The 20,377-nt window shown below is 38.2% G+C and overlaps 1 protein-coding gene across 4 annotated transcripts in view; it reads right to left on the reverse strand.

The window, feature by feature from the left end:
- Nucleotides 1-4,371: 4,371 nt before the first annotated feature.
- LOC135739148 (A-kinase anchor protein 7-like) overlaps nucleotides 4,372-20,377 on the reverse strand; it is a 33,469-nt gene continuing 17,463 nt past the window's right edge. The window contains exons 8-9 of one of the 4 annotated variants that reach the window (XM_065257439.2): nucleotides 9,685-9,720; nucleotides 4,785-5,616 (exon numbers count right to left, since the gene is read on the reverse strand). In XM_065257439.2, the coding sequence (XP_065113511.1) occupies nucleotides 5,438-5,616; nucleotides 9,685-9,720 (215 nt within the window). In that variant the 3' untranslated portion in view covers nucleotides 4,785-5,437. Of the gene's footprint in view, nucleotides 5,617-9,672; nucleotides 9,721-20,377 lie in introns of all 4 variants that reach the window. The other 3 variants (XM_065257438.2, XM_065257441.1, XM_065257440.1) reach the window with 3 other exon arrangements.

Consider the following 20,377-nt stretch of genomic DNA (forward strand, 5'->3'; position numbering starts at 1 on the left):
GGACAGTTAAACAGACCCAGACTGACTTCACTGTTTGTCTCTCAACACAAGTGTAAAACTGAGATATAAATACACACAGATGGATTGAGCCATATTAATAAAGCGTACTCAACACGTATGATCGTAGCCTATGTAGTGTAGGTGTTTATATTATGAATGACTTCACTAAAGCTTGCTGACTTAAATGATTCATTTGCTTTGTTTGTGAAATCATCCGTCATTCTGAAGACACTTCAGGGAGTCATAAAGATAAGATTCAAAAAAGATTTAGTCAGTCTCATGTTATAACACAAGATGTATGTGAAAAATAAACAGTATTCACTCTTATATACACTGCCACTGACTGATGTTATCATCCTTAGTTTGAGCTCATTTTTGATGTATGACATGTGGATCTAAATCTGACAGCAGGGTCTGATTACATTTAAGTTACATGTATTCATTTATACAAAAAAAAGACTTGAGACCTGATGGTAAATATTGTTTATTTTATGTGCATACGTATGTGTTTCACATCAGCTGAAATCTAAACTGATATTGATCTGTAAAAGCCCAGGATATTTCAGAAGACCATCAGCTTGTGTTCAGACAGATCAAACTACAACACTCAACACTTCATGGATTTTTTACTTGCTGGATTTTAAGGGAATGGCAGGACTTTAATGACACATTAATTATACAGTTATAATGAAGAGGATCATCGTGTGTTTTTAAATGTAGTCTTTGTGTTTTAATGAATCACATTAAAAAAACAGAGAGCCAATGTGACTACTACAAAGTGTTATAAATATACATAAAATGATAGCGAATGACCTGTTGTTTTCATGACAGAAGCACTGAGAAACATTAAGAAGATTTATAGGGTGCAAGGATCATAATAAACTAATAATGAGTTCAGGCATAGTTATTGATTCATTAGTTTATGCCTTACTCATCATCAGTTCATTTTTAAAGGGGACATACCATGAATATCTGACTTTTTCCATGTTTAAGTGCTATAATTGGGTCTTCAGTGCTTCTATCAACCTAGAAAATGTGAAAAAGATCAACCCAGTAACTAAGTTTTGGTAAACTATTCTCTGCAAGCATGTGAAAAAATAAGTAATTGAAATTTGCCTCCCTTTGTGATGTCAGAACTTCAGAAGGGGACAATACTACCCCTTAATTTACACTATCCAACCACGACACTGCCATTTAGTGCAGAGATCAGCTCATTTGCATTTAAAAGGACACACACAAAAACCTTTTTTTGCTTACACCTACAAAGTGGCAATTTTAACATGTTATAATAAATTATCTGTATGGTATTTTGAGCTTAAAGGGATAGTTCGGCCAAAACTGATATTAAACCCATGATTTACTCACCCCCAAGCTGTCCGAGTTGCATATGTCCATCGTTTTTCAGACAAACACATTTTCTGATATTTTATAAAATGTTTTAGATCTTTCAGTTGATTAAATGTAATGTTACGGGTCCACCCATAGTCCACGACCTTCAAGTCCAAAAAAAGTGCGTCCATCCTTCACAAATTAAATCCAAACGGCTCCGGGATGATAAACAAAGGTCTTCTGAGGGTAATCCGCGCGGTGTTGTTGTAGAAATATCCATATTTAAAACTTTATTAACGAAAATAAATACCTTCCGGACCGGTAGCGCCGCCATCTTAGACTCCTCTGTATTCAGGAGAGAGTATTAGCGTAGTGTACGCACTTTTCTTAGTGACGTTTGACAAATTCGGAGGGGCGGGGGCACAGAGCAGCAGCAGAGTAGCCTCCGTACGCTGCGTAAAGCTCTCATCCTGAATGCGGACGCGACTAAGATGGCAGCGCTACCGGAAGGTATTTATTTTTGTTAATAAAGTTTTAAATATGGATATTTCTACAACAACACCGCACGGATTACCCTCAGAAGACCTTTGTTTATCATCCTGAAGCCGTTTGGATTTATTTTGTGAAGGATGAACGCACTTTTTTTGGACTTGAAGGTCGTGGACCCCGTAACATTACATTTAATCAACTGAAAGATCTAAAACATTTTCTAAAATATCCGAAAATGTGTTTGTCTGAAAAACGATGGACATATGCAGCTCGTACAGCTTGGGGGTGAGTAAATCATGGGTTTAATATCATTTTTGGCCGAACTATCCCTTTAAACTTCACATACAGTAGGTACTCTGGCGACACCAAAGATTTATTTTACATATTTAAAAGTCTTGTGAAATGTGCCCTTTAAGTAAAAATAAATTGAGCTCTTTTTTCTGATTCATGGACCCTGATTTTAAAGTGTAACCTGTGAATAAATATAAATTGCCATTTCAGCTCTCAAACAAAACAACAGTAAGTGTTTCCAACAAAACAGCAGATTTATGAAGAAAAAAACGTTTTTCTAAAACTTTATCAACAACAGCAATAACTGAAAAGATGTTAAGAGTTTATATGAAAGACTCAGACATGAAATGAAATTCATGAACACATGGATTCGAGCTCTATACATTCATCTCTCTGCTTTATTTTTTATTGTTTAAAGGGCCAAAATCCCCGAGTCAGACTGGAAGCCCAAATGAAATCAGGCGGTGTTTTTGTGATTCATGCCTCATTTTCAGCAAACTGTGTGATTTGTGTCCTTGTGACTTACTGATATTTAAAGAACAATGAAGAGGCACATAATATGATAAAGTGATCTTGTTTACTTCCCCATCTGCTGACTTTCTCCTATGAAAATCATTTTATGTTATAACATATTGGCCATAGCAATTAGTTTACACAGTCTAAAATGATTACTCCACTTTCATTAAACAAATCAAGATCATTTACTCAAATGTTATCCAAGATGTTAATGTCTTTCTATGTTCAGTCGAGAAGAAATAAAGTTTTTTGAGGAAAGCATTCCAGGATTTTTCTCCATATAGTTTTATCAGGTATGTGTGTGTACCATATTTTTACACTGGCAGCACGACTAACGTGGCAGGGCATCTCCGGGTTCGAGGTCAGATATTATATTTCATAAAAGTCTAGTCTAAAAATGGCATAGCAACCTGTTCTTAAAAAAAGTAAAAATCAAGAATCGAATCGTGACCTTAGAATCGAAAATGTAATCGAGGATTTGGAGAACAGTGACACCCCTAAAATGCATTAGGTCATGCTGGCGCGTCACACGACTTGTGCAAGCCAAGAGGTTGTGGTTTAAAAGTATTTTTTTTTTTTGAAAATTACGATAGTTTCACAAGATAACTCCCTTATGCCTCATTTGGGATCGTTTAGAGCCCTTTAAATCTGCAGTGAAACTGAAACTTGTTTCAGCGGTCCACCAAAGACCATTATATGGAGAAACATTCTGGAACTCAAAGCTCCCGTTCTTGTGTTTTTAAAGCTTTGATTGTGTTTACAGTGCCCAATATAAAATTTGTTCATGTTTCACATGTAAAAAAACGCGGTATTTTTCACACAATTTCCTTATCTGTATAGCGCTGTTTTCACTGTCCTAAAAACAGTCTGATGTCTTTCTTGTTCTATGAAGTCCCTCCTTTAGAAATACCTAACGAATTCTGATTGTGTAGTTTGTTGTGATTGGATAGCAGCTTAGCTTGCCGTTAGCTTAGCTGGCGACTGATGTATTCCTGTGGGCGGAGTTTAGTCAAAAAACTGTTCTAGTGACATCATTTAAGCAGGAAGTAGAGGCCTGTAGTCCAAACCGGCCGTTCGCTGTAGGCTTTGAAAGGTGAATTCTGTTAAAGAAAATATATCGCCTGGCAGTGAACTTTGAGCTTTATCATTTTACAGATATTATTTATGCTCTAACAGCAACATTACACACTAACTAGGGTTTAAAAAATAGGATCATAAAGAACGTGAGCTTTAATTTCTTCTCGAATGAACAAAGAAAGACATAAACATCTTGGATAAATTTTCGTAATTTTTTAAATGAAAGTGTACTATTCCTTTAAGATTTTTATTTCCCCAAATCTTATGACTGATAATGCTTTTATTAGCCACCTTTTATAATGTTCAACCAAAAAATTAATGATCAACTTTCTATTTAACTGCATGACATAGGCTACACACGTTTATATGCCTATAATAAAAACACTTTATTAATGCAACAACATAAGGGTTTAAGAAAACACCCGCACAGTTTATGAGCTTTGATAAAAGTGATATTTCAGTGTTTCTTCATTATTGTTTTATTGGCATCAGTTAAAGCTGCTAACATAATTAAATGTGATGACTACTTAAGGGAATCATTATAAGACTTGACTGAAATATGAGTGAAGCTGCTGTCACATACGTCTGCAGATCTCCAGAGCAAACCTGAGCGAAGGATTTGCGAGGATGAGCGGGATAAAACACTTCACCAATAAACAAAAAACAACCGAGCATCACACATTATTTATTTAGTGTAAAAAAGTGATGAGTGAACACAGATGACTCTACAGTTTATTAAATCGACCCTGCTTTAACATGGCCCAATGTACTTCATACGCATGGCCAGACATCATCATCATCATCATCATCATTAATACGGGTTAACAGAACAAAAATGACTTTATAGACGCATAAAAAGATGCATTTTAAGGTTCTGGTGAAAATATGAATCCTAACTAAATGTCTGAAACAGCGTACTGTACTGTACGTGATGTCTGATTTCTCTGTAAGGCCACTGTGGAAGTTCGAGAAATCAAATGAACTTAAACAGACTTTTTATTTAATCAACATTAATAAGAATAACATCAAATCTTGATCTTTCCTGGGTTACGTGAGATTTGTTTTGGTGTGTGTGTCAGTCATGCTTGGTCAGTGATGTTCAGGTTCAGCTCCTGTATGATTTTAGCTCGGATGTGTGTTTGTGTTAACAGCGTTTTAATAGCCTGTACTTTCATCCGCTTGTGAAGTCTCTCCGAGTCGAATCGGCTCTGAGCATACAAACTGCCTGTAAAACAAACATAAAGAAACACAATACTGTCAGATCCTCCACTCGTCTCTTCTGTACATGTCCACGTGTGTCAGGTTTAAAGGAAGTTTGCCTTTGGGTTGGCCTGCAGTTTATATCCACAGTGAATCACTGATCAGATTGTCATTAAACGGACAGTTTTACTTTGTATATTTGTGTGTGTGATGTAGTCTGCAGGAATGAACCTTTGGACTCAAGTTCATATCATCCGTCTGTCTCTCAATGTTGTGTCATAAATGAAAAGGAGGGGTGATTTAGAGAGGAGGTAAAAAATAAAGAGTCAACACTGAATCATCATTTTGATTTTGAGTCCTGTGAGAGAACAACGATCATCATCATCATCATCGTCTACACTTCATCTCTGTGCACACGCTGCACAAATCAGCTCAGTTCCCGACTGTCCGCTGTCGTTTGACGCCCCCCGGCAGGTGGAGGGGTGTCGCGGCTCACGGCCTGGTCGGGTTCGGGTACAGGGCGAGGCTCGATGGGTCATTTAGTGGAATTTTGTTTGTCTGCTCGCCCCGCCGGACCGTCGTCTTTTGGTGGCGTGCCGTTTTGTTGAGTTTCCTCCATATACTGCTGCACAGCCCGTAACACAGCATCTTCAACCAGACGTTTACTCAGACTCACTAACTCATCATCATCCGGCGGTGGACCTTTCTTAACACCTACACACACATACACATACAGAGCTGTCAATACAAGCTAAACCCTCATTAGCACACAAACACATCAGTCACTCATGACCCTGCAGTTTAAACAGTGAGAATACATAATATGATGCTAATAATCTGACAACACTATTTACCAGCTCATCATCATCTTCCTCATCTAACATTAGATTCATTCAAACAGAAACAATACAGAAAGTCTGGCCGATAATGCTGAATATTTAGGCAATACAATGATGGCCAATGGGGGTGTAAAGATTAACCGTGCAAATGCGCATTTTCTCAATCAATGAATTACGGTGAAATCCCGGCACATCCGAACACAAGGGGGCGCTCAGATGCAGAAACTCCCTTTGTGCCACAGAAGAAGTAGCATTACAAACGCTATTCCAGGAAATGTCTACATGAATATTTGTATCGCTGTTCTTCAAATTGTTTCAGATATTTTCATGATGATAAAGAATATTTTGAATGATTTTGTTTAACAAGTGTTGCTTTTTTAAATGCACGTTATAAACGACTCCGACTCATAATGATTTTAGATTGATAAGGACTTCCTACTGACTTAATGCCGTAGTACACGCACAAGCTGTGCATGAAACACAGAATCGCAGCCTTGCGATTCAGAACCGATTTCAGAAAGGCATTTTTAACGGGACACGCGATTGAATCGTTACAGTCCTAATGGCCAATATTATTTATTCATGCTGATGCTGTTTGATTAATCACATATCAAAATACTGTAAAGTAAATAGAGAGATTGATACCTGAACTTGAATTTAGACAACTTTAGGTTCAAAATAAAAGATTCATATTTGAAATGGAAAAAACAAAGTTTTTAATACTGTTCTAATAAAAAAGATGCAACAATTACAAAAAGAAAAGGTTAATACTACTCATAATTATTATAGGGGTCATATAAATACATAGGGGTCTTGTTAGGGGTTTATCTATAATTATACATGATTCACCTGAAACCATCAGGCATTAAGAAAATATAATGTACAGGTAACACACTTTTGTTTTCTGAGACAGAAAAGTGTTTTTATGTTAAAATAAGATTCGATATTTGTGATCCGTGCAGGCAAAATGAGTCGGAATGAGCACATTTTCAAAAAACTATGCATGATTTGTTGAAATTGGACAAAAATGACAGAGCTGTTTGAAGTTGACAGTCAGCAAAGTCAATTTTGAGAAAAATCCAGTTTTAGATTTTTAAGGTTCAAAAACAAAATCACCGCATCCATACCTTAAAATCACTGATAAAACGAATAGATTTAGCACTTACAAAGTCAAAAAAGAATACTATAGGAAAAATATATGTTCTAATAACTAATTTCTTTTTGTTTTAAAGAGCACCGATTTCATTGCTTAAAAACAACGTTATTTTGTGTATTAGCTGTAATACATTGTGTTTGCGTGGTTTATGGTTAAAAAACATGTTATTTTCCACATACCGTACATTTTCGTAGCTCCAGATTTTACTCTCTTCCTGAAATGCTCTGATTGGTCAGAATACCTCTGACGTCAGCCTCCTTACCATGTTTGAAAGATTCGCTCACAATGCAATGCTAACAGGAGTAAACTTATAGGCTGTGAGTCCGAAGAGGGAGGAATTATGATAATGTTGTTCTTGTCTACGTCAGCAATCCCAGGAAGTAAACTGTTGCCTACAATCTGTGTGTTTGTTGTAGTCCAAGAAAAGAGATTTATGTTGGAGACGATTACTCGTGTCATTGTTTACTTTGGGGTTTGTAACTTTTGCATATCGTTAACATTAGGGGTGTAACAATACATTGATATAGATCGATACATTGATTTTATTTCTAATGATCCGATGCATCGATGCCACGCATAAAAAATCTATTATAGGTACCTTGATTTTGACACTCCACGTCCTCATTCCTTGACATAACGCATTTCTGGCAAAGTGTGCACATTTGTTTATTTTCATCTGCTAGCGTGAGCAAGTGAATGCGATGCAGCAACAAAGCAGCCAAAACACAGTGAAAAAGATAGAAGAAGAGCGTGTGTTTAAGACTGCAGATGATATTGTCCTTGCAAAACGCAGTGTCCTCTCTCACATGTTGATCAGTTGATTTGTTTTAAGAAAAATCTCTCAAAAGAGACCCCTGTGGCACTTGATTGACTGTTATGGCGCTTTTCCATTGCATAGTACCCCACGGCTTGGTTTGGGTCAGGTCGGGTCAGCTCAACTCACTTTGGCGTGGTTAGCTTTTCCATCGAGTTTAGTATCACTTCGCAGTGGGAGGGATTATAGGCACAGATGACAACAGGTTTACTCGAGACAGCGCAAGCTAGCATGAAGGTAAAGCTAATCTTTACATTATAGCGATGATGCTGGTAGTGTCGATTCTTTTAGACCAATCAGTGATCTACAGTGTTTTCACGTCACGTTTGGTATCAGCTCGGATCGCTTGGAACCCCAACCGAGGTGGAACTAAAAAAAAGTATTGGGTACTACGTACTGCACCCAATGGAAAAGCTCCCAAAAGTAAGCTGACCCAAACTAAACCAAACCAAACCAAACCAAACCGTGGGGTACTATGCAATGGAAAAGCACTATAAGATCTGAAGTTTAACAGCTTTATTTTTTATATACATTTATTTTTCAATTAAACTTTTTGGGCCCTATCTTAACGATCTATGCGCATTGTCTAAAGCGCACGCGCAACGTCTAAATAGGCGTGTCCGAATCCACTTTTGCTAATTTAACAACAGGAAAAATGGTTTGTGCGCTGAGCGCATGGTCGAAAAGGGTTGGTCCTTTTTTTAATGAGTAATGGGAGAATTTTTGGCGTAACGTGCAATAAACCAATGAGAGTCACAGCTCTCATCCCCTTTAAAAGCCAGTTGCGCTGGCGCTATGTTTAATCCCTATTTAGATGACGGACTTTGTAAACTGAAAAACTAAGCGGAGTAAGAAGATCCCCAGTTTAAGATTAATGTTAAATAATTGTGTTGTTTTCACTTGTATTGAAATTGTTATTTTTTTATTAAAACCTTTAAAACCCGTTTTCTTTAAGTCATGGAAGTACAAAAGCAGGCATTTAATTGCTTTAAATGTATGACTATCCAATATCATCAAAAAATAATTTACAAGTATGTAAGAAAAGGTTTGTACTCTAAAAATATTAGGTAGTTATTTACGTTAATAAAGTTTTAAATATGGATATTTCTACAACAACACCGCGCGGATTACCCTCAGAAGACCTTTGTTTATCATCCTGGAGCCGTTTGGATTTATTTTGTGAAGGATGGACACACTTTTTTTAGACTTGAAGGTCGTGGACCCCGTAACATTACATTTTATCAACTGAGAGATCTAAAACATTTTCTAAAATATCCGAAAATGTGTTTGTCTGAAAAACGATGGACATATGCAAATCAGACAGCTTGGGGGTGAGTAAATCATGGGTTTAATATCATTTTTGGCCGAATTATCCCTTTAATAGAATCAGATCGAATCACAATTACACCGAAGAAGTGTTTGATGTATCGGTAAAAATTGCATCGCTGGCGGAGAAAATAGATTTTGTATTGAATCACAATGAACTGTACGATTTACACCCTTAGTTAACATGTACTTATACACCCTTACACACCAAAGGAAATGTAAAATCGTGATAGGTGCTCTTTAAAACCAAAACCAAAATGTCAGAGTAAATGTATTAGATTAAGCATTTAGGATGATACACCTCTCAGAAAACATACAAATAAAGATAACTTTAGATATTTAATGAATATTTAGAGCATTGGGATCGCTAGATGAGGGCTTAATGTACTTATTACATGAAAACCTCAATTTTCGCTCAAAATTAGACCGTGAGCACTGCGAATCATTTTGCCAGCACGGGTTACATTTTCTCCTTCCAATCAATATTATACCGATGATTTAATAAAAACAGTAATATGAGCTGATACCGATATGCTGACAGATATAAAGTGCATCCCTAGGTAACATGACAGTATTTGTTATTCTGTAAACAGTGTCTGAGTTGTGAAAGGATTTGAAGATGGGTGAGCTCTCACAGTGTAACATACTTGCTCGTACAGCATGCTGTCTGCTTTGCAGAAGAGCTGCAAGATAAATAACACATTTATCAACCAGTTGCATGACTCAATTTAATCTTCAGTCTGGAGTGATTTCCCCCATCATCATCATCATCATCATACAGATGGTCAGTGATGATCTCTGCCCACTGATCATGTGGAATCATAAACACAACATGCTTCATTGTGTAATTCATGTGATTTCATTCGATTGTGTTGTGTGGATTTAAACAATCAGAAGCAGCGTGCATGACTTTTATTCTTTTCATTAACTCATGAACTGATAAATATTACAATCATTCAGTCCTACAGCTACATAACATTTGATTCTCATCAGTACCCAACTCATTTGCAAAATTTTAATTTTTCGGTGAACAATCCCTTAAACCCCCTAAAAAAATCCCTTACAGTAGATTTGTAGGCGGCAGGCTAAGAAGCATCACACTCCCAGTTTGTCTACCTGTCTGTTTCCCCATGTATTCACCATTTGTCTCCCTCAGGACTCCATCACCTGTTTCATGTCTACAATCTTCTTCACCTTCCAGCGATCATCTTCATCATCTTCTATCTATTTAAGCTGGCCTGTTTTGCCCAGTATTTCTTCGGTCTCCATTACATATACAAGTATATGTTTCCATGCCTTTCTGTCCTTCTGTCTGTTATTGTAATTAAAGTTTATCATTAAGACATTTTCTTTAGACATTTTCTCACTCCACACACACACACGCCGCTGACAGAAAGACAGTACACCTGCCTGCTGGACTAACTAAGTCAATTTCGATTCCTCAGCACATGTAAGTTTTTCATCCATATGTAAAATCTTCCTTTGATGCCATCAGGCTCTCTTATTTTCAACCCCTTGCATCCAATCAGCTGTCATATAAAGATGCTGTTCACCAGCCAATCAGCAACCTACTTAACAACATACCTGTAGATGTTTAAAGGGTTGTGAGTCTCTCTGATTACAACCCAGCTAAAGTCCAACAAGCAATACCTCGATCCTCCCACTATTGTATTGACATGAACTTTACCTCTGAGCTGAAGAGTTTACAGGTTAATCATTCAACAGCACAGATCTAAGATAAGACACAATACAGCTGACACATTTAACTTATACAAAGTCTTTCTGTCTTTGGAAAAGAAAAACATTTTCTTGTTAAACCTGAACTAATAAACTATATATGGGTTTGCTGGTTTGTTTAAAGCACAAATCATATACAGGGTGTGTTTGTGTTTTGTGTGTCGGTGTTTGTGCAAAACATTCTCATGATTTGCGTATAAATAACACGCAGTGTGAAAAGTCGTGCAATAGGGCTTGGGTGGACATGGCGGCCATGTTGACGGCCTCGCGAATGTAAAAACATGTAAACAATGTAAACAGCAAGTCGAACGAGGAGAAGCAGCAGAGTGAATGAAAAGAAAGAAAAAATTTGTTAAAATCCCGAAAAGCATGTGGAATTTACCGGGATACGTTAAGTAGGAAGCCAGGGTCTGGTATGTGAAAAAAATCTGAACTATTAACGGTTTGGATCCATATGAAAAAAGAGTGAATAAAGATAACAGCGTGGTTGTTGGGAGAGCATGATTTCACGCCAATCTGTAATCAAAGTCACGTACGACCTAGCTTCATAACTGCAGCAGTTTTGTAGTACAAATTTTTGCTGTCAGCAGAGGGATAGCAACAGAAAGATTAATGTTGAAATGTTCCCGTATTTTGGGCGAGTAAAGCGGGAAATTTCCCTTATTTTCAATGTTCAATATTGACTTAAGCTATATAAATTAATATTCAGATGTTATACTTCACTGTCGTGTATATAAATGTAATTTATATGTCATGTATACACATTACTGAGGGGTTGAGGTTAATGTTTGGTTTCCTACATAGAAAAAACATAATGAAGTTTCGTCCTTATCTGTCATTTTTAATGTAAAGTGTTACTTTATATTATAAATACAGCAACGGTTTACCATGGTTGAAATAATAATGCCAAATTAATCAAATTAAGACACATGACTGAGAGGGAGTACGTCTATAAACAGATCGGTAAGCAGAAAGGAGGTAATCAACATGGCCGCCATGCCAAGTAATGATGTCACGACCCCAAAGCCCAATTTCAATTTTGCATGCATATGATACCCCAGTCATTCACATTCACTTATACAGTGCATCTTTTCTTGTTGTTTTATGTTTTGGTTTCTCTTTATTTTTTTTTATTTTTTTTTTACCATGGTCGCTCGGGTTTGGGTTAGATTTGGGATTTGCTTTAGGACGTAATTTCAAGAGCACCTATTGTCCGATTCACGATTTTACATTTGCTTTGGTGTTTAAGTGTGTATTAGTACATGTTTACAATGATATGCAAAAGGTACAAACCCCAAAGTAATCAATGATGTGAGTTATTATCATCTCCAATGTAAATCTCTTTTCTTGGACTACAACAAACACACGGATTGTAGGCAACAGTTTACTTCCTGGGATTGGTGATGTAGACAAGACCGACATTATCATAATTCCTCCCGCTTCAGACTCACAGCCTGTAAGTTAAAATCTGATCTCTTACTAAAGTTATTCACATAAATGGAATTATCTCCGCTTTTAGCTAAAAAATCTGAGAGGTAGGATGAAAGTTTTTTTTTTTGTTGTTTGAAAGCGGATGGTCTGTTCTTTCATTTGATTTTTTAAACTACAACTGGGTGGCAACTTAAAAAAAAAAAATGCTGACGGGGAAAGAGTTAAGCATGCTTCCAAGCATATTTGATCATCACAGTATAAATTAGATGAATGTTAGTTTTTAAAATAAACACCACAGTCTTAAATCATATTTTCATTGTGTCTTTGCTGCGTCTGTGTTGGTTGGGAACTGCGCTCTGTTGCAGCCACACTTGATTCTGAGGAACTACTTTGTTTGGCGGAAGAGTAATATTTGTACTAATATAATTACAGCTTATTTGTGTTTTATTTTATAAAATCCAGCTAACGTTATGCATAGGAATTAACCGTTTTATAAAAGCAATAATCCCCGTGAAGCAGTGGGGTTACAGTGCATTTTATAACAGCTTCGCGTCGTGCCTAACAACGCCCCTTAGCTGTTATAAAATGCACTGGTAACCCACTGCTTCTTGGGGCTTATTGCTTTATTTTACCAACGAAATAGGTGCTCTTTAAATATATAGGTTTCTCCATGTCCTATTTTTAAATCATGGTCGCATGGAGTTAGGGTTAGAATGTCATTTTATGTAACAAAAAGTGGCTCTAACCCCAAACCCAAGCGACAATGGTAGAAAACAGGAAAAATTTGAGAAACTAATACATAAAATAACATGAAAAGATGCGGCGAATTAAGTGAACGGGAAGGACTGGAGTATCATATGCACGCAAAATTGGAATTTGGCATTGTATTGCACAACTTTTCACACTGCATGCTATTTATACGCACTTAATGAGAACGGGTTGGTGTGTGTGTTTCTGTGTAAGTATGCGTTTGTGTGTTTCTGTGTGTGTGTGTGTGTGTGTATGTGTAAGATTATGTGCCTGTGTGTGTCTGTGTTTTCTGTGTATGCGTGTGTATGTGTGTGTGTCTGTGTGTTACCGTTGGCATTTCCTCAGGAAGTTTCAGTTCCATTAAGTAAGATTGTGTTCTGTGTTCTTTACTGAAGATCTCCAGCTGTCTACCTCAAGTAACCTCAACACAAATCCTGCTGGAGTCTCAGCCAGAGAATCTCTGAACATTTTTTACTCACATTATCCACTGACCTAATTGACTATATAACCTGACCTCAAACAAACAAAACACATCTTTATGAATCCATCGGCATGCATCTGTTGACCAATGAGAATCTGTGGGATTTGTGCCATCAGAACTTCAATTCACCTTTTACCTTCCATTCTTGGTTAAATTCAAACGGTCATACAACCTCAACCCTGAACATACACATCTTCAAATGCTTACTCACTGGGCTTTTGGTGTAAAGTCGGCTTGAATTTGCACAACGTTAAGAAAATCGATTAAAATCCAGAACAAATGTGAATAATCCAGCAGTCTTGTATAACTGTACTGTACTGTACTGCTGATATCTCTTCTGACCGGAGAAGAGCTGAAATATAAACACAGGCCTGCAGACACTTCAATGTCCTTCACATTAACACAAAACAAGGTCTTTAAAATAACTATGAGAATGAACTGAGCGTGTTAGTGATCTCACATCCACCCGGTCTCCTTCAGGACATTAAAGTCCTGTGTCTCTGTGTGTCTAACCTCGTGGATTTCACTGCTTTAACACGACTGTTATATGTTTCACATCATCACGCGTAATTAAACAAACCTTCAGACCTCAAAACAAGCTTTAATGCTTTATATTCATCGTCTCCGTCCTTATCCGAGCTCACACAACACTAGAATCTCATCTTTCCTGATCCACTGGCGTCTTTAAAGAAACAGTTCAACGATAAATGACCCGATTCTGTCTTCATTTATTCACTTGCGTGTCCTTTCAAACCCGTGTGCTGTTGGTTGAGATTTATTTATATTTCAGTGGAAAGTTTTGTATTTAAAATCCTCTTGACAGGACATTGTGCACATTCAGAAGCAAAACTAGGACAGAATGCTGGATGTTATTGATGTGACTGACACTGTTATTCACTGATAATAATCACATCCAGCCTGATGAAAGCCAATATTCTTCTCAGTTCGCTCTGTTTCTCAAACAAATCTATTGTGTGACATCACAAGCGCACGAGTCGTGTCAGCAGATAAACTGCAATGAACAGCCGTGTAACAAACCTTTAACATCATCTGTCTGTGTGTTCTCCTGACACCACCACAGCACATGAGTTTAAAATGACATCAAGAGGAGTCACAATCAAAAATAAGATTTTGGGTGAACTGTATCTTTAAACCGAAGCGGTACAGATATCCACCCCAGCGTTTGTGCAGCGTTCAGCTTGTTCTTATTCATCCAGCTGAAAACTGACAGTCATTTTCCTTTAGAGAGAAAGAGAGAGAGAGAATCACAGCGCTCCGGTGAACGCAGCCCTGATCACACACACACACACACCGGTAATCTCCTATAACAAACACATGACATGAAACACTTACTGAGCTTATCATCTGGACGTGACAGAGGAAAACAACACAACTGCCCCATGATGAATGTGCGCTTTATCTCTTCAAACACAAACTGTTATAATCCACCACACATGATGATGTGAGCTCCCCACCGTCTCCTTCATCCACTGTGAGTGCACAAGCGTGTGTGTGTCTGTGGGTGTCTGTGTGTGTAGGAGTGGGTGGGAGATCGGGCGACTGTAGCTCCGCCTCCATCCTCATGCCAGCGTGAATAATTGCTTTAGAATGGACAACAGCTTACTGGTGAACACAGACACACACTTCACCATTTCACCATGTACAGACATAAAGCAGCAATGTGTGTGTGTGTGTGTGTGTGTCTGTGTGTGTGTGTGTGCTTGTCTGGTGGGTGGACAAGGACCTTGTGGTAGTTACAGTAATTTGATTAATGTGTTTTGTTTCCTGTCGGTTTGTAAGACTAAATAAATACGACAAATCTTTTAAAGAACATACAGTATTTGAAAATATAATAAAATTAAAGATTTAAAAATAAATCTAGTAATTATTTGGGCATTTACTTTCTTTTTTTATAGATTATAGATCATTATAAAGCAATATCGCTGGTGCAGGAGTGTGATATATTTCTATCCACCTTATTTTTGACGTAAATGTGGGCGCCGCCATCTTTGAGCCCTTTTGTGTAAGACTTCCGGTGAGCCACTTAAACTAATGGTAGTCGTATTGCGAGGGACACAAGTGTGCCGTTTTGACCGGCTTTTTAATGTTTTTTTATGAAATCCAGGAAGACCGGCATAATTTGTGCATTTAGGGGTTGCCATGATAGCTGATACAAATGCAGTAAATCTCTAAAAAACATTCTTTTTATCACATCTCAATATGGGTAGGTTTCTTCAAAAACACCCATTTTTTAATTAATTAAATTTTTGTGAACGACTTTTTATAGAGATCAGATGTAAAGCGATCTTTAAAACATACACGGAGTTCTTTCTCTTTCACGTGAGGCGCTACTTCCGGGTTGTATAAGTTGTGTAAGTGCGCCACCTGGTGGATAATAGCGGTATTGTGGAAAGCCGGAAATTCTCGTCATTGGCAGGGAAGCGTTTTCTCTTAAAGGCGTTCTAAGCGAATCTGCGAGACGTTAGTTTATGTTGACATTTGAACTGTTTTCAAACAGACGGAGTGTATCTAACTCCTCCCCTCCCCCTCCCTTCCGTGCTTTCATGAACGCGCCCAACCCCCACCCCAAAATCCTTTTTGTCGTTTATTGGCTGGAACACTTTGTATTGTTTTGTGATGCTAGGTTTGGCCACTATGTTGTTATTGTCGTGTGTGAAGCCTGGGCTGTCTACAGAGATCGCGTTTTTTTACAGTTTGATCAGCGGACAGACAGCAAGCAGATAGTGAGGAGATGTTTGCTGTATGTAACAAAACATTTTTTATGGTCTTTTAGAGCGCCTTTAATTGACGAGTTATCTCGTAATCTCGTCAATGGCGGCGAAAGAGTTAATATGTCTATTATGTTTTTTTCAAATAACTTACAATAAATGTGTTGAATGAGAAAGATGCTGCTGACTGTGGTACTGTGTGAAGCTTGATGTTTCGCCATAAAAACTTAAACAAGTCCATTCAAATTGCCGTCTAAAAAAACCTCACACTAGAGGGACAGCTGTGACATTTTCAACCATCGCCGGAAAAGGTTAAAAACACAAATTCTTAGTCTATTCCATGTACAAACACTCGACTGTCTGTCCCACTTTAGAGATACTGGTATGTCTCTGTGCTTTTATATTTGCACATTGAAGACCCGTCACCTCCGAGCAACAACAGAAATGATTGAATATATCTTCCTATATCAAGCCACTTCTTAATTTCATCCTCACACTGGTTTATACATGGCAGGTGTAGTAAATATTTACCATAACTGTTTTTAAATCATGTTTTTAAATTATGCGCGCTCCCACGACACTGTTTTCTACCGGCTGGCTATTGAAACAAACACCTTGCACAAAGAAGGGAAATATGTCACATACTTACACCTCTGATCTTTAAAGGAAATTGGGCTGACACTTCACCCGATTCACAAGACATGGAACTCACGGAGACATGGAAACATATAGTGCGTACAGCTCTAGTGCTTTAAGTGTTAGTGGAAATATACATAAAATTAATACATAATTATCTTTATATATATTTATAAATTATTTTTTATTGTTTTTTTTTAGGTTACAACTTCCTAAAAACACACGCTTCTTTACATGCAATATACACCTTCATGTTTCATTCTGTTGTTTCTGGGGTAGAATCTGACCTGGACATTCACCTTGTCAAAGAGTAAAATATGGTCTCTAGCAATAGCAGCTGCTGGTAAACATGCTCTCTCTCATTCTCACAGGCACACATAATGATACACACACAAACGCACGCACGCACGCACACACACACACACACACACACACACACACACACACACACACACAAAGGTTTATTAAAATACACATGTACATGCTCACAGTTTGACTCCAATGCTTTAAAAGGCTTTAAATGAATCCAAAGTCCAAAGGTGCAATTGCAGCACTGATAACAAGGTGTCAGATAATAACTACAGTGTAAATTATAATATGATTAACTGTATGATTTATATCCGTATATAAGTGCAATCAGATCATCAGTCCGGTCCGATCATCAGTCCTATCAGATCATCAGCCCAGTCCGATCATCAGCTCAGTCTGATTATCAGTCCAGTCCGATCATTAGTCCAGTCAAATCTGATTAACGGTCCAGTCCGATTTTCAGTCCTGTCTGGTATTTAGTCCAGTCTGATTATCAGTCCAATCCGGTCTTCAGTCCAATCAGATCATCAGCCCAGTCCGATCATCAGCCCAGTCTGATTATCAGTCCAGTCTGATCATAAGTCCAGTCCAATCATGAGTCCGGCCCGGTCTTCAGTTAAATCTGATTAACAGTCCAATCCAGTTTTTAGTTTAGTCTGATCATCAGTCCAGTCCGATTTTCAGTCCTGTCTGGTATTTAGTCCAGTCCGATTATCAGTCCGATCCGTTCTTCAGTCTAGTCCGATCATCAGTCCGGTCTGATAATCAGTCCAATCAGATCATCAGCCCAGTCTGATTATCAGTCCAGTCCGATCATTAGTCCAGTCCAATCATGAGTCTGGTCCGGTCTTCAGTCAAATCTGATTAACAGTCCAATCCGGTTTTTAGTTTAGTGTGACATCAGTCCAGTCTGATATTCAGTCCTGTCTGGTATTTAGTCCAGTCCGATTATCAGTCCAATCCGGTCTTCAGTCTAGTCCGATCATCAGTCCGGTCCGATCATCAGTCCAAACAGATCATCAGCCAAGTCCGATCATCAGCCCAGTCTGATTATCAGTCCAGTTTGGTCATAAGTCCAGTCCAATCATGAGTCCGGCCCGGTCTTCAGTTAAATCTGATTAACAGTCCAATCCGGTTTTTAGTTTAGTCTGATCATCAGTCCAGTCCGATTTTCAGTCCTGTCTGGTATTTAGTCCAGTCCGATTATCAGTCCAATCCGGTCTTCAGTCTAGTCCAATCATCAGTCCGGTCCAATCATCAGTCCGGTCTGATCATCAGTCCAATCAGATTATCAGTCCAATCAAGATCATCATCCCAGTCCGATCATTAGTCTAGTCCAATCATGAGTCCGGCCCGGTCTTCAGTCCAATCTGATTAACAGTCCAATTCGGTTTTTAGTTTAGTCTGATTATCAGTTCAGTTCGGTCTTCAGTCCAGTCCGATTTTCAGTCCTGTCTGGTATTTAGTCCAGTCCGATTATCAGTCCAATCCGGTCTTCAGTCTAGTCCGATTACCAGTCTGGTCCAATCATCAGCCCAGTCCGATCATCAGCCCAGTCCGATCCTCAGTCCAGTCTAATCATGAGTCCGGCCCGTGCTTTAGTCCAATCTTATTAACTCTTTCACCGCCAGCGTTTTTAAAAAAAGTTGCCAGCCAGCGCCAGCGTTTTTCATGATTTTCACCAAAGTTTAATGCCTTCCAGAAAATGTTCTTCTTTAAATAAATAAACATACAATATACCAAATGAAAGAACAGACCCTCTTGCTTTAAAAAAAAAAAACGTTTCTTCCAACCTTCAGTGGTTCTTTTGTAATCAGCTTTTGAATATGTGGAGGTTTCTGCAAAAACACCACATTTTGAGCAAAAAGCAGAGATAATTCCATTTTTGTGACGGACTTTTCATAGAGATCCCATTCAGAGCGATCTTTAAAACAGACACGGACATGCAGCCGCTTGCCATAGGGCAATACTTCCGGGATTAAAAAGTTGCGGAAGGGCGCCTGGTGGATAATAGCGGTATTGCGGAAAGACGGAAAATCTCGTCATTGGCGGGGGAAGCGTTTTCTCTTAATTGACGAGATATCTCGTCAATGTCGGTGAAAGAGTTAACAGTCCAATCTGGTTTTTAGTTTAGTCTGATCATCAGTCCAGTTTGGTCTTCAGTCCAGTCCAATTTTCAGCCCTGTCTGGTATTAGTCCAGTCAGATTATCAGTCCAATCCGGTCTTCAGTCTAGTCCGATCATCAGTCTGGTCCAATCATCAGTCCGGTCCGATCATCAGCCCAGTCCGATCATCAGTCCAGTCCAATCATGAGTCCGGCCCGGTCCTCAGACCAGTCTGATTAACAGTCCAATCCGGTTTTTAGTCTAGTCCGATCATCAGTCCAGTCCGGTCTTCAGCCCAGTCCAATTATCAGTCCAATCCGGTCTTCAGTCCAGTCCAATTATCAGTCCAATCCGGTCTTTAGTCCAGTGCAATCTTCAGTCTAGTCCGATTATCAGTCCTGTCTGTTCTTTAGTCCAGTCCGATCATCAATCTGGTCCAAATACTGGTTCAGTCTGATCCTTAGTCTAGTCTGATTATGTTACATCACTCCTGAGCTATCTACAGTCTTGCTGCACTAACACACATGATTATCAATACAGCCCAGAGAGCAGTTTTCATTAAACAAACACAGTTTTGTCCAAGCTCTCTGATCCGATATTTTTTCTTGGGTATAAAATAACAAATGTAAAAACCTAATCTGATCAAAACACTGATCAATGTGAGAGGTTTCACTGATAACATAAGTCACATTTACTATCAAGTCTTTATAAAAGTGTTGTACATGTTAGACACGCATCACATGGACAAAACAACAAATCTAAAATTTTGTGAGTATGTCTAAATTCTGTCTGTGGTTTAATAAAGAAAACAGAGCTCCTGTGCATGTTTGTGTGTCTCACTGCTGTGTGTGTGTTAGTCTATAAAAGCAGTATGATGGTGCGGTAAAAGCATTGTAATCAGGTCACTATAGTGTGTGTAACACCTAGTAAAGAGTGAGCTTGAGGCTGAATGTTTTAAACAGAGCGCAAACAACCCCTCATTCTGCCCCTACACATCATTAACACTGTGCTTCAATACTGAATATAATTCACCATTTAAAACACTTAACACACGATTTAAAAGTCAAACACTATGAGAATGTTATGCAAAATAAGAGAGTATTCTTAGTAAAATGTACATGGCCTTTTAAAAATGACATGGAAGCAAAGCAGATGTTATCC

The sequence above is a fragment of the Paramisgurnus dabryanus genome, chromosome 12 (genome assembly GCF_030506205.2).
Source record: "Paramisgurnus dabryanus chromosome 12, PD_genome_1.1, whole genome shotgun sequence".
Classification (NCBI taxonomy): domain Eukaryota; kingdom Metazoa; phylum Chordata; class Actinopteri; order Cypriniformes; family Cobitidae; genus Paramisgurnus; species Paramisgurnus dabryanus.